The sequence below is a fragment of the Eptatretus burgeri genome, unplaced genomic scaffold (assembly GCF_056783735.1).
Source record: "Eptatretus burgeri isolate ZD-2024b unplaced genomic scaffold, Ebu_testis_v1 Ebu_testis_scaffold_3153, whole genome shotgun sequence".
Lineage (NCBI taxonomy): Eukaryota > Metazoa > Chordata > Myxini > Myxiniformes > Myxinidae > Eptatretus > Eptatretus burgeri.
Window position 1 is genome coordinate 553,715 of NW_028225101.1, and position 15,560 is coordinate 569,274.

Here is a 15,560-nt window from a genome sequence, read left to right on the forward strand (position 1 = left end):
GCTATATGGCATTTCGCACTCCTCGGATTATCCATACTTTGATGAAATCAGCGTAAAAACAAAGTTGAAGGGGGCGGCACGGGCAAGGTGTTCGAGAAAGAGCAAAATGGTTTCAAGACTTTGGGTGGGGAATGACCTCAAGATTATGCATAAAAAATATTGTCATTCTCGCTCTGAAAGTTTGGACGGTCATATGATTTTTATGTCAAAATTCGCAATTTTCTAAGTTCGTGACCTTGTGACCTTGACCTTGGGACGAAAATGAAAAATCGAGCTCTGTGGGGTGCCATGCAGGCACCTATGCCTTCGGTTTTGTGGAACCGTGGTTGTGCGTTTGATCCATCATGGTAATTTGTTGGCTAAAATCCAAGGACAGGCCACAGTCTCATTGGAGGTCGTCTTGCCAATCCTGCAATCTGACTCCACTGAGAAAAAAAAACTGGCGTGCCAGGCAGGACACCACGGCGTTATTTGGATCGTACCGATCAGGGAGTCCTTAAAACGTTACGAATAAGCAGTGAATTTAAAGGGGTTGGGGTTGGGGTTGGAAGGGGGGTTGAGGACTTGGGGTTTGGGGCAGTGAGGGGACGTGAATGGATAATCGCAACAGTCATGTGCACATGATAGCAGCAGGTCTGTGTGTACATTTGGGGGAAGAATGATCACGTGTTGATGGAACTGAAATGACAATCATTGGTGAAACAGAGAAGTCCAATTGAGAAACTTTCGAAGAGTTATTGTTGAGATATTCCAGAAAGTCTCAGTCGCTTGGCCTTGGGGTCAAAAAACGTTCTGAAGAAACAGTGGATTTGAAGGTGAGGGAGGCAAAGGTTTCCTCTCAGTGATGGGGGTCTCAGGAAACAAATTTAAAAAACAACGACAAGGGTGGGATTCGAACCCACGTGTGCAAAGCACAATGAATTAGCAGTTCATCGCCTTAACCTCTCAGCCACCTTGTCCACACTTCTGTTGGTTGATCACAGATCAATGAAAGTGCATTGTAGTCACGTGGTCATTTCCAGGCAAGTTGATTCTTGACACCATCAGCGAATTATGATGAAGGTATTTCAGGTGACAATTGTGGGTGACGTCAGGTCACCTGTCAAAATCCAAGGAGTGAAGAGCGGACATACGTACATACGTGATCACATATACACTTGCTCCATTATATACAGATGAGGAAATTATTACCCCACACGTAATCGAAGCAAAATGTGGGGTTCAGCAATTCGTTCACTTTGTCTGTCTGTCTGTATGTCTGTCTGTCTGTCTGTCTGTCTGTCTGTCTACACACATCTGTTAACGATCGATGAACAACTTCATTTCGATTGAATGTTTTATTTTGAGCATGAATCGTTTCACGAACCTGTCGTTTAACAGAACTTTCGCTCTGGATTTGACCCGATCGCACAAAGTTGAGTGAGATTTATTTTTTAACTCCGTCTGTCTGTCTGGCACAGAAACAGAATTCAAAATCATTCCAAACAGGAAACTCCTGTTTTTAAGGATGTCATAAAGAACACACACAACAGGCACGAAGAGCTGATGTAACGTGTTAAAAACGCGCTTCATCAATGGCACTGAACTTCCGAACAACTTTTTTTTTTCAACAACTTTTAATATCTTCTGTTTTATTACCCTCGCCGAAGGAGAGTGTGATTTTTATGACGTCATCGGTGCTTTCGTTATGACGTCATAACTGCATATGAAGAACGTTACATCTGAACAGTATTAAAAATTTTGAGGGTCATCTTGGAATAAAATGGTCCACAAAAAATTGATGACGTCATTGGTCACGTGATTGGACAATCATATTGTTGTTTTTTGAAACCTTCAAAAATCTTCTTCTCTGAAGTGGCTGAACACATCGCGGTGAAACTATACAAGTGTGACCGGCTCTCCGTGGGGAACAAAAGGGTCACACATATGATGTCATCGGTCACATGATTTGACAGCCATATTGGATTTACCCTAAAACCCATAAAAATCCTCTTCTCCACAACGGTTGGACAGATCGAGTGGTAACTTCACACAAATGTGAACACAGTCGTTCACTTGGGACAGTGGGATCGTGAGGTGAGGGCAGACATTTTGGAATTTTTTCGCCAGTGGTGCCGAAGATTGCTCGCAAAATCCCGAAGACCCAGATTATTTATAATCACTCCCGATTTGAATGTCGTGAAATTCCCGAATTCCCACAAAAAAAAACCTTTTTATGAAGTCAACAAGACAATGAAACATCAAATAGAAATCTCCATCTGATTTTGGATCAACAATGATGCTGTGCTATTCGTTATCATGATTATATAATTTATTATAATATACCAATAAAATGTTCGTTATAATTATGACGTCATAATGACACAGGCGATCCCTCGAGGCATTTCCTTTCGATGTTTTGTTATTCCTTTTTCAGGATTTCAATCCTGCTCTTTTCTGTTCTGCTCTTTTCTCTTCTCATAAATTGCTTTGGATAATTGTTCTACTTTTATATTGTCACAGAATCACTCCCATTGCTCCGATTATCACTGGTGCAATGTCGGCACTCTTCAACTTCCAGGTTCCTTTTTCAGATCCTGGAATCACATTTGGTTCGTGCTTGCAAGAGTTTTCTAAGACTGGGATATTGACGTTTTTGCACATGTGGTGGTGGATTGCTTTCGATACCTTGTTGTACCTTTGTGTGCACAAGTGTTCTGAAATGAGGTTTTTACATCATGAGAGAAGGTGATAGCGTTTTCTATTTCTTCCTTACGGAACCTGCACCTGTCCTTATTGACTCCATCCGGCCGTCTTCTTAAGGTGTCCTTGGTGTTGGGTATTTACAGTGCCGATAGAAAGTCTACACCCCCTTTCAAATTTTTTTGCCTTTTGTTGCCTTATAGCCTGGAATTAAATTACATTAAATCAGACTTTTTTTCCACCTATATTTACACATCGTAACCACAACTTCCAAATGAAAAACAAATTCCTCAAATTTCACAAAATCAATTAAAAATGCAAAACGAAGATATCTTGGTTGGATAAGTGTCCACCCCCCTGACTTAATACTTGGTGGAACACTTTTGACAGCAATTACAACTGTGAGTCTGTTGGGATTGGTCTCAACCAACTCGGCTTCACAGTCGGGATGGTGTCCTTTGGCTGATGTGCTTTGTTGGGTGTGCACCAAATGTAGCGTTTTGCATTTTTCCATAAGTTCCATCAGACCACAAAACTTTTTCCACATGCCTTCAGAATCTCTCGAGTGTTTTTTTTTTGTATTCCTCAAACTGGAATCAAGGTGGGCTTTTTTGTGTTATGGCTTTCTTATTGCCACCTGACCGTGCAGCCCAGACTTGTGGAGTTCTTGGGATATTGTTGTCACATGGACACCAGTGATCAGTCCTTGCCATGAAGGCCTGCAGATCTTTCAAAGTTGCCATTGGCCTCTTGGTGGCATCTGATCAGTCTCCTTGCTTGGTCATCCAGTTTGGAGGGACGGCCTGATCTCGGAAGGGTCTTGGTGGTACCATACGCTTTCCATTTCGTAATGATTGTCTTGACTGTGCTCCAAGGGATATTCAAGGCCTTTGAAATATTTTTATATCCATCCCCTGATGTGTGCATTTCCACAACTGTATCCCGGAGGTCTTTTGAAAGCTCCTCGGTGCTCAAGGTTGAGCATTTGCTGTGAAATGCAGGACTCAGCAGAGGAAACCCACAGGAACGGATGATTTTATTCTGAAATAATCAGAATCACTACAATTTAACACAGGTGCAGGTCAATTGACCTGGTGTGTGATTTTGAAGGTGATTGGTTCCACCTGAGCTCGTTTACAATTGCCGTTATAAGGGGGATGGACACTTATCCAACCAAGATATTCTATTTTTGTGTTTGTCATTAATTTTTTGAAAGTTGTAAAACTTGTTTTTCACATGGAAGTTGTGGGTTACGATGTGTAAATAAAGGTGTAAAAAGTCTGATTTAATGGATTTAATTCCAAGTTTTAAGACATCGAAAGGTGAATATTTTGAAAGGGTGTAAACGTTCGATAGACACTGTACGATGACTCGTTCTCCATCCCAGTTGACATAACGTCTTCCAAGCCACTGCAAAGGGCCTTCTTTGTCTCTCCCAACTCTTTCCAGATCTTTTTACAATCTTCCTGCTCTTTTGTCGTTCTCCCAGTTGTCGGTGTATATTTTTTGATGTATATTTTTGTTATTTTTCATTTCTCTTCTTTATGATCGATGGCGCTGGATTTGCTGCCATTTCCATCCCATGTGTGGCATCTTCGACTCGCACCTGTTGTTGGAAATTATTTGCTTTGATGTATTCTTTGATGTCGAGATGCACTTGATGGATGATTAAACGCTTTGTTGCACACAGAACAATTGAAGGGTTTCTCTCCGGTGTGTATTCTTTGATGTGTATATAAGTTCGATGACTGATTAAATGCTTTGTTACACACAGAGCAATTGTAAGGTTTCTCTCCGGTGTGCATTCTTTGATGTAGCAATGCAGATGATGGATGAATGAAGGCCTTGTTACACACAGAACAATTGAAGGGTTTCTCTCCGGTGTGTATTCTTTGATGTACCAATGCAGTTGATGACCGATTAAACGCCTTGTTGCATACAGAACACTTGTAAGGTTTCTCTCCGGTGTGTATTCTTTGATGTAACATTGCAGTTGATGACCAATTAAACGCCTTGTTGCACACAGAACATTTGTAGGGTTTCTCTCCGGTGTGTATTATTTGATGTACCAATGCAGTTGATGACCGATTAAACGCCTTGTTGCACACAGAACAATTGTGAGGTTTCTCTCCGGTGTGTATTCTTTGATGTACCAATGCACCTGATAAACGAGTAAAGTCCTTGTTACACACAGAACAATTGTAGGGTTTCTCTCCAGTGTGCAATTTCTGGTGCTCATGTAAGTGTGATGACTGCTTAAACGCTTTGTTGCAAACAGAACATTTGTGAGGTTTCTGCCCTGAATGTATTTTTTGATGACGAGATAAAATTGATGAAGAATGAAAAGCCTTCCTGCATTGTGGACACTTGTAGAGTTTCTCACCGGTGTGCAACGTTTGATGTGTCAACAGACATGAAGAAGAAGCAAATCCCTTCTGACACACAGTGCACCTGTGTGACGTCTCACCTGTGCATATTTGTACACCTTTTAAACACGATGAGGAGGTGAAGTCTTTGTTGGTAACAGAAAACTTGTTTGTGTTCTCACTTCTGTGGTTCTCCTGTTGCAAGACATTGATCCACCTGTCACAGTTGTTGTTGTTTGTAGACACACCCCTCAACTTGTCAACTTCCTGACAAAAAGTCTCTGTCAGGTGATGATCGAAAGAAACTTCTCTGTCCAATGAGGAGGAACAGGTGACACGTGAAGACGTTTCAATTTTTTTCTCTGCAAATTAACAATGGAGCAAAAACATCAATAAATCACTTTTACAACTTGAACAGCACTCGTACAGGACATCGTCTCACCTTGCATGTTCATTCTGAACAAAATTACCATTGTTAACAGAACACACTACTATCATGGCCCATATACACATATCATCCATGCACCCTATTATATCACATTGTTTCTTGGTATGAGTTATGAACGTCAAAAATTTAATTATTCACTCAAGTCTGGTCATGGATCAGATACATGAAGTTTCAGATTAAGATTTCAATTCAACCAATTATGCCTGGAATTATACCTCTTTCCGGATGACGTCATCGTTATCACCCTATATACCCCATGGGGAGTGGATGACATATGGCAAGTTTCAATTTTTTTCGTTGAGCGGTTTCAGAGAAAATGATATCCAAATTTTCCCTTTAATTCAATATGGCCACCATACCATGTGACAAATGATGACGATGTCAACAATTAAAACATTCTCCATTGGGGGTTCCTCCTATGTTTAAAATTTTGCATCGATCGGACAAGCGGTTTCGAGAAAACAATTTTTAAAGTGACAAGTCTGGAGACGGCGATGGTTCACGAGGTGACGCCACGGGAAAACTGGCAGGAATCGGGAAAAACGTAAATGATGAAAGTTGTAGTACTCGAAGAGCACTACTTGCATACCAACTTTCATTCGAAACAGTTGAAAACCCTTGGAGCTCGATGCCCAATTTATTGATTTTTTTTGACATTTTCTAAGTTCGTGACCTTGTGACCTTGACCTTTGGATGAAAAAGAAAAATCGAGCTCCGTGGGGCTATGCAGGTGCCATTGGGCCAACCAAATACCGAAGCCCCTGCCAGTTTCGACAAACCCTCAAGAAGAAGATGTAACTTGAAATCGGCTACCCCCTAAAAACACGTTTTTTGGGCGTGGCTCCGCCCATTCTCAGGAAAACACAACTAGATCATGATATAAACCTCCCACCAAATTTTCTCAGGATCGGATCAAAACCCACGGAGCTATGCTCGGGACAGACAGACAGACACACACACACACCCATAACGGATATAGTGGTCACTTACTGACTCGTGAACCAACAGTTTGGATCAGGAGACAGGAGAGTGGAACAATGTTGGAGATAAAACGGAGGAGGCAAAGGAGAGAAAGGCTTTCTCCTGAGCTGCTCAATTTAATGTGGTGCAAGAAAGGCACATTCTCTGAATTTCACGTGGCAAAATTAATTTTAAAACTGACTCAAACAGTAAAGGAGGAATCGAGAGTCCACAGAATGCTGAGAGTGAGATGTTTCAGCAACCACATTCCCTGACGACAAAGAACAAACTTCACCCCGCTGTATGTTGGTCACTCTAATCTACTGGTCGGTCTACTTGTTGAATCTACTGCCCTGATGTTGTCTTGGAGATAACTTCAAAGCAGGCATCTCCTTGCTGGCCGTATCGAGAAGACAGCCTCTCCGTTCCTCCACGCTCTCCTCACATGCTTCCAGTCACGCATTGTCCTTCATAGCTTGGAGAACCCCAATTCAACCTCTCTCTGAGACAGCTTGATCTGTGGACTCAGGTTGTTCTCCATGTTGGGGTGTTACAAAGCTTTCACCCTCTGAGGACTTTTGTGACACAATTGGACTTTTGGACTTTTGCGACTAACCCTAACCCTAACCCGAACAGCTCTGCCTGTTGGATTCATCCGAGGTGCACCCACTGGACAAAATCCTTTAAACATGCTCACAGCCGACCTTTCACCCATTTATAACCTGCTGTGGTTTATTTTACAAACTGGTGACCTGAGATAAGTTGTCAACTTAAGAGTCGTGAGTTCACTCACAGCTGCATTGATAGTGTCTGTGACGTTTGCACTTTAGTTGTTTGGGAATTCTTTGGAAAGTCATGAAGTGTTGCTTTTAATCAGTATTATGTTCTAAAGATGGACAGATGCGATAAATATAGATTACTTCTAATATTATCCTTCTTTCTCTTGTCTTCAGAAAGTTTTCACACCCCTTGACTGATATCACATTTTGTTGTGTTACAGCTGGGATTTAAAATGGATTATATTTCAATTTTTTGTTACTGATCCACACAAAATACCCCATAATGACAAAGTGAAAACATGTTTTTCGAATTTTTTTACAAAAAAACACTGAAATGTCTTGCAACAATAAGGATATAACATTAGCTCTCACATGAGCCTCGACATGGTCGACAAAATAATAATAATAATAAAAAACCCTTTGCTATGGCATTCCAAATTGTGCTCAGGTGCATCCAATTTCCTTTGATGATCCTTGAGATGTCTCCACAACTTTCTCCCTGGTTAATCCCTCCTCCGGTGTGACAGACCTGAACCTCGTTCTGGTGGAGGAGTTGCTCTCTTCATCAAAGACTCTATTCCTCACTCTCCATGCACTGCCCTCACCCCCCTCCCCCACATCCCCAGAAATACCTCTGACTACGGCTTCCCCTCCACTCCCACCTCATGTTTATATGTGTGTTGTTCCGTCTACCAAACAGTGATGACTCCATTTACACCTCACTATCCGAAAACATGGACCAACGTCAATCCTCTGATCCCAACTCTCTCTTCCTCATATGTGGTGACTTCAACTGCCATCATGCCAGTTGGCTAGGTGTGGGTACCTCCGTCACCTGCCATGGTACTTCAGCAAAACACTTCTATGACTCATTGGGACTGACTCAATCGGTCAACTTCCTGACCGGGATCTCAACCAATGGGCCTTCATCTCTTCTGGATCTGATTTCGACAAATTTCCCTAAAAATATCTGTTGTTCTTTCTCCGCTCCAATCGGTTCATCTGACCACGTGCTTGTCAATGTTCTGTGGTTCTCTAATAACAGCCAGACATCTCGCTCTGCTTCCTCTCCTGTTGCAGTCAACATGTGGCCCGAAATATAGTTCTCTCATCCCCTCTTCCTGTCCAGACTGGAGTTCCTCAAGGCAGCGTTCTGGGCCCTGTTCTTTTTTCTGGTTTTCATCAATGATCTCTCCGACTCTCTGGAAAATCCTCTTTTTCTCTTTGCTGATGACTCCACCCTCTGCCGCACCATCTGCCATCCCTCAGATCGACAAGCAGCAGCTTCTTCGCTCTCCACAGTTCTCGAGTAAAATCACAAACTGCTCCAACACGTGGAACATGTCTTTCAATCCTGACAAATCTCACACTCTCACAATGTCTTTCCGAAACGACCACCCTGGCCCCTCCCCATCTACTTTCTCAACAATCTTCTTGAAGAAGTCCTTTCATTCAAGCTTCTGGGCTTCACTATCTGCCATGATCTATCCTGGGAAAGCCACATTTCCAAACTGGCCTCCAAAGTCAGTCGCCAACTGGGCATCCTCCGTCGTACAAAGTCCTTCCTCGGCCCACCTGAGCTCCTGACCACATGCAAAGCTTTCATCCGCAGCCTGATGGAGTACTGATCTCCTCTCTGGGTTGGTGCTCCCGCCTCACACCATTCTCGGCTTCACGCTGTGGAAACCAAGGCATTTAGGATCATTGGTATCTCCCGCGGTGAGGTTGAGTCTTTGGGCCTCTCACTCTCTCACAGCAAGCAGGTCGGTGTCTTTCTGTCTTCTCCCGTCTCCTCTCCGGTCTCGCCGCCCCGCTCTACCTGCGATGTGTCCCTCCCACATTTCCGCAGGGCGCTCAAGGTCCGCCAGCAACTCCCTTCTGGAAAAACTTCCAAAACGAAGAATCACTGTTCATCTTCACTCTTTCATTCCTCTTTTTTTCCCGCCTTTGGAACAAACTCCCACACTCTCTTCAATCCCGCTCTTCCCTCCAGGTCTTCAACAGAGCTGTTCACCACCACCTCTTATCTTCGAATGGCGAGACGGAAGCCACTCCTGCGAAAAACGCACATGACAGCACATCTGGAGTTTGTAAAAAGGTGCGTGAAAGACTCTGAGAGCAAGAGGCAAAACATTCTGTGGTCTGATGAGACGAAAATGGAACTCTTTGGACTGAATGCAAAGCACTACATCTGGCAGAAACTGAGCACAGCTCAGCACGCATCCAAAACCATCCCCACTGTGAAGCATGGTGGTGGTGAAATCATGCTCTGGGGATGCTTTTCAGCGCCAGGGACTGGGAGACTTGTAAGAACAGAGGGAACAATGAATGGAGCCAAAAACAAGGAAATCCTTGAGGAGAACCTGCTGCAAAGTGCAAAAGACCTTCGATTTACGTTCCAACGGGACAATTTCCCCAAGCATACAGTCAAAGCTGCAATGCAACACGACAAAGTACTGACTTCGAGGATGGAATATGTGTTGACCAAAGACATTTCAGCTTTTCAGTTTTCGTTAATTTATAAAAATTTCTAAAAACATGTTTTTCCTTTGTCATTGGGGGGGTATTTTGTGTTGATCAGTGACAATTTTTTTTTTTTAATCTGTTTTGAAGTCAGGCTGCAACACAACAAAATGTGAAAAAGTCAAGGGGTGTGAGTACTTGCTGAAGACATTGCAGGTTTCACCCATAAAACACCACAAAGGGCACATTGGTGTCTTTATTTTCTTTCTGCCGTGACATCCTCCGGGTGGGTAACTGGTGCATTCGCTTCGGTGCCTTGAGGTGGAGATGGAACACTGTTGTTTGTGTCCTTTGTAACATGCTTAAAAAAAAGAGTAAGTTTCCTCTTTGGAATGATTTTCAATTTTGTTTCAATTTTGCAGGCAGATTAAAACTATTATCTTCCTCCTCTCTGTGCAGGTGCGATCGGGTCGGATTCATCGCCAAAGTACTGATAAACTACAGATTTGTTTTCCCATTAATTTTCAATATATAACTTTGAACTGAAATAGAGTTGTTCTTCGAACATAAACTGATGTTTTCGAGACAGACTGACGGACAAAGTGAACAAATTGCTTAACCCCACCTTTCGCTTCATGTGAGTGCGGCAACAAAAAATAAAATAATAATTGAGCTTTATGCATTCCACCAGAAGTACCCGTCGCTTCCCTGACGGATTTTATCAAACGACGGCACATTGTACTTACAAACATTCTGCTCTATTCACTCGAGCATTTTCCCAGGGTCATCTTCCCTCTGTTTGGAAGTCAGCTGACATCATCTTCATCAACCATCCTTGCTGCTTACATCTGTATATGGCGTGAGCAAAAAAATCACTTCCGCTTCACTGTGAAGCTGATTGGTTCAACCTCCGCTTAAAATGAGTGAAATGAAACATTCCCCTTCCCTCGTGCTGCCTTCTGCTCCTCTTGTGCTGCCCTCCCCCCTCAGGCTGCCTTCCCCTCTCACGATGCCCCCTTTCCCTCATGCTGCCTTCCCATCCCCTTGTGCCGCCTCCTCCTCCCTCAACAGCAACTAATTACCAGATCACGGCAGGATAGCCGAGAGGTACACATGCTCGCTCTCAGCTGTCTCGGCTGGGTTTGAATCCTGACCCAGCTATAAACTGTGATCTCGGTGTTTCACAGGCAGGGTGATTCATAAATGTGTGTGCTGTCTCGCAGATGGGAGTGAAATTTGGGGTCACATCTACCTGTATCCCCCCCTCCTCTCTCCCCCTTCCCCTCTCCTTCTCCCTCTGCCTCTCTTACCCATAGCCCTCTTCCTCACCCCACATCGGTCTCTCTCCCATCCTATCCCTCTCTCTCTCCTAAATCTATCCCTCTCACTCCTACACATCTCCCTCACCCCTATCAGTCTATCTCCTAACTCTATCCCTCTCTTTCCTTCCCCTCTTCCTCCTCTATCCTTCCCATCCCTCCTTTCCCTTGTCCCCTCCCTCCTCTCTCTCTTCCCTTGAATATTCCCATCAGCGAAGCGACAGGTCGTATTTGCTGGTAAACAAGTAAACAAACATGAATTAAGCTTTATATTGTTACGGTTGTGGAAATTCGCAAACCACCATCCAGGTCCCGTAGGTGAGGTATCTCTTAAGTACATGTGTAGTTAGCCCCAAACCTGTTGTTTGGAGGGAATAAATGTGATTCATTCAGGCTGCGACGCTTTGAGTCAGTCGTTTTTCTTTTTCTATCTTTTATTTCAAATAAAAACCAACGAGGACGCTCGGTGGGCTTTTCGCGCCATCCTTCTCCGCGCTTGGTGCGAGGGAGGAGAAGCGAGGGGAGGGCAGCTGGCGCCCGATTGGTGGATGCGCGGTGTGACGCGGCCAGGGAGGAGGAACGCCCCTCTTCGAGACCTTTCTCGAAGCGCCTCGAACGGGGGTGGAGCAAAGAACGGGGCGGAGCAACAGGGCGGAGCTCCGGGATATAAAAGTCGGAGACGGGCGAAGCAGTTTGGTGGATGCTCTTGCTCGGTGGATATTCTTGCTTCGTGGTTGCTCTCGCTCTCGTCTTCCGGCTCGCTCGTCCTGGTGGCCGCTGGCCTGGTCTTTTGTGGGGCAGTTGCAAGACCCCGCTGGCGGGAAGGAGCGTCCGCCATTCCCCTCTCCCGACTTCGGGCATCCACGTTTCACACACCCCTCTATCCGCGCTGGGGTAGCGCCGAACACTCGTTCCGTGGAGTCGAGGGGCCAACACGTGCAGGCGCGAGGCACGCAGGAGAGGACTCGCCTACCACGCCAGGGCACGGAGTCGCAGCCAGGCGGGACCACGTCGACGGACGTAGGAGAGGGACTCGACGGCCCAAAAGGGAAGTCACCATTTCTTTTCGGGGTTTTTTTTTTTGTATCGAACTTGTGGCGCCGTGTCTTATGAAGTAAAACTGTTAAGTGTTGCCGTGTGTCGGTCTTAGTCGGTTGTAGCTCTGCGTCGTCGTTGCTTTATTGTTTTTCTTCTTGCATTTGCTTTATGTGCATTCTGATCCTGTTTGGCTGTATATGTGCGTTGTGTCTGTGTCTGTGTGAATAAAGTGCTTGTGTGAACTTGTTCCCCGTTTCGCTGCGTCCTTCCCTTTGTTGAATCTCCATCTTGCTTCACGTAACGGGTTCGTCGTGGGCTTAAAACGCCCGATAATTAATCGGAACCGTAGAGGCCGACGATAACACCGCTCGGTTATCCCGATAGTATGGAACGGACCGCTTAAGCGGCCCGTGTCCGGAGTCGACCTACGGCGAGGTGCGATCGCTCGGTCTACCATCCGCGTGGGTACTTAGGTAGGTCGAGTTTGGCGAACAACCCTATCCCACGCGGGTGGCCGATTGGCACGATCGTGGTGAGGCCGAAAGGCCCACCCGTGACTAGCTCCCGGCGTTAGTCCGAGAGGGTCACGACAGAATTGTCCATCCGGTGGGCGACGTGCTGCGATTCGAGTCACGTGGCCGATCGCACGCCGGCGGGCGCGAATTCGCAACAATATATAACATTTTTACACTTTCCTCAATTAAAGAAGGTTATTCAATTCAATTCCGGGTCCGTTCAAGACATCGTGACATTAACCAAATCAATGAGCTCCTGTGTTCGTGCACAGCACGGATCAGCACGGGAAACAAGTTCTCGGTTCGGAGTGAACGTCACGTACCTGGTCCGGGCTCCTTGTCCTCGGGTGAACCGTCCATGGACCCGCTGTCTACCGGAGAACCTCCTGGACCGACCACGTATCCTCCATCGGAGCCGCTCGTGGATCCCGGGGTGTTCGTTCTCAGATCTCGGGTCATGGTAGACCGCACGTCGTGTCACGTGAAGGACGGTGCGCTGTGGTAACCGAGGGAACAGCGCGAGCTGTTCCGGTAACAGCGAACCGCGTGATCGCGGTGTCTGATTGGTTCTCGCCAGATCACGTGACCATGATTTAAAAATATACAGAAGGAGTGAAAGTTTAGTTTTAACGGATTGTTTGTGTTTCAGTTTGTGTTGTGAAAGTGAAAATCGAGTCCGAGTTCGTCGATGATCATTCCCTCGACACGAAACAACGTTCTTTATGTTCTGTTTTTGTATTTATCGACAATCTTCCCTCGATAACGGAGTTATATATGGGTACGTGGGTATGTGTGTATCATCGACTCCTCCGGGAGGATTTGACCGGGGAATCGTTTGAATTAACAGAGACCACACCACAATGTTCGGCTACAAAAACAAGTCCTCATTATAACCGCAACAACCACGATGTGACAAACCACAGCATGGCAATAAACCCCAAACTATCCTTAACCGTTGTTAATGGGGGGGGGGGAGAGGGTGTTCGAGAGCGGGTGACGAGTAGTTCCGGAAATGATGATTCTGAGATTCATTTGGAGCCGATAAGCGGTGGGCGGAGCTTGCGGGGGTAGGCGGGGCGCGAACCCTGGAAGACGCGACGGTCACGTGATGGTCCTTGGAGACGAGTTGCAGGAACCTGGTTGCTAGGGAAATGCACATTAACATCGAGGGGGAAGGCTCGAGAACCTGGTGAATACATGGACGGTGTTTATTCAGATTAAAAAATCACAGTTATAACGGATTATTCACCACACGACGGATTCGTGAAAGTACAAAACTTCGTGCAGTTCGATGGAGTTTATAAATAAATTATTTAAATCCCGTGGGATTGTCAGTTCGATGGAGCCATCTCAGCAATGCACGCACCACGTGCTTCAAACTACTGCTCAGCCAAGGTTGTCATTGTTTCAGTGTTCTGAGGTACTCTGTCACGCATGAACAGAGCCAATACGCGCACACCTTCAGGGTTTCCTTCCCCTTGGTGTGCGTGCGTGGTTCGTGGTGCCAGAGTCAGCGCGTCCTCCAACGACTACAATCCGAGCTTTGATCTTCACGAGTCTGGATCAATTTTAATCGTGTTCATTTACAGGCATTTAGTAATGCTTACAACATGTACCTTTCAACTGACACACTCAAACAAAATGGTTGATAAGGAACGGCTGTCTTGGCGAGCGACAGCATGCTGACTGGTCGTGGAACGAACCCTGCCGAATCAAAATGCTAACGAAGCACAGGAATATGGTTTCGCATCAAATAAACGTCACAATTGGGCGGTAAAGGTATCCATGACAACATCACACTTGGAACCATCGCCGAGAGAAACCCCACAGGAGGCCCCAAGACGGGTTATGAACAATCCGTACGCAGTTCACAAACAATCTGATCACCACTCCAAACATCGAACAGGCAATGGGATCCCTCAATCATGTGTGGAGACTCGTGTGAGCAGCTTCGGGAGCTCGAGATCGTTACTGCTTACCGAGAGGTCGATCAAGTCTCGACCTGATGATCTGTTCATCTGAGGGCCACGTGATCGATAAGTGTAGAACACCGAAATCACGTCGCGTTTCCCACAATCCTCGTCCAGTTTAACATCTCGACTGATTTAAAATGTAATTGTATTGTTACGGTAGAGTGGGGGTAGATGGAGGAATTTAAGAGGAAAGTTAGGATTGAATGGAGTTGTTTGGTCCGTGGACGTGTAGGAGACATCTCGATGTAATTAAATAGGGAAACTGTGAGCTTAAGTGTTTCGTGTCACCACACAGGAGGGGGGGGGTTGGTGGTGTCATATAGGGATAAAGGATAAGTTTCCCCAGTATGTAATTGTCTCCTTGTGACTTTTCCCGATGTTTTTGTTTTACAAACCAGCAAAGATGGAGTTGCGCTTTTATAACAACAATAACAAAAACCAATCAAATGTGCAGAGCGGGTGGAGGCCCCGCCCTCGCGCGTTTTGTGAGCAAGCCACGCCCCGGAGGTGAAATGGTTTTTTGGTGTGACGTCAGGAGGGAGGGAGAGAGAGAGAGAGAGAGAGAGAGAGAGAGAGAGAGAGAGAGAGAGAGAGAGAGAGAGAGAGAGAGGGGGAGAGGGAGAGAGAGAGAGAGAGAGAGAGAGAGAGAGAGAGACGGAGAGACGGAGAGAGAGAGAGAGAGAGAGAGAGAGAGAGAGAGAGAGAGAGAGAGAGAGAGAGAGAGAGAGAGAGAGAGAGAGAGAGAGAGAGAGAGAGAGAGAGAGAGAGAGAGAGAGAGAGAGAGAGAGAGAGAGAGAGAGAGAGAGAGAGAGAGAGAGAGAGAGAGAGAGAGAGAGAGAGAGAGAGAGAGAGAGAGAGAGAGAGAGAGAGAGAGAGAGAGAGAGAGAGAGAGAGAGAGAGAGAGAGAGAGAGAGAGAGAAGCGAGGGGTGGTTGGCTTGGTGGGACAACTTCGGAGGAGGAACGCACCAATGCGGAGTGAGGAATGCACGCCGTTGAGAAACAACGCAGCGAGGAGA

General features: G+C 45.6%; 1 protein-coding gene and 1 non-coding gene across 2 annotated transcripts; both read right to left on the bottom strand.

Annotated features, from left to right (window-relative positions):
• Positions 1-366: 366 nt before the first annotated feature.
• LOC147006814 (uncharacterized) lies at positions 367-13,380 on the bottom strand. Its single transcript, XM_085867800.1, has 2 exons — positions 12,894-13,380; positions 367-5,410 (listed from the first exon to the last, which is right to left on the bottom strand). Exons 1-2 carry the CDS (start codon positions 13,027-13,029, stop codon positions 4,302-4,304), a joined length of 1,245 nt encoding a protein of 414 aa, XP_085723926.1. The 5' UTR covers positions 13,030-13,380; the 3' UTR covers positions 367-4,301.
• Positions 878-959, bottom strand: TRNAS-GCU (transfer RNA serine (anticodon GCU)). Its single transcript has one exon. It is a non-coding gene; the product is annotated as a tRNA-Ser (tRNA).
• Positions 13,381-15,560: the final 2,180 nt, after the last annotated feature.

Excerpts from the sequence above, each read along its gene's own strand:
- LOC147006814 (XM_085867800.1), bottom strand. The coding sequence starts at position 13,029 with ATGACCCGAGATCTGAGAACGAACACCCCGGGATCCACGAGCGGCTCC. Across the intron at positions 5,411-12,893 it reads GGACAAGGAGCCCGGACCAG|AGAAAAAAATTGAAACGTCT; the intron begins GTACGTGACGTT and ends GTTAATTTGCAG.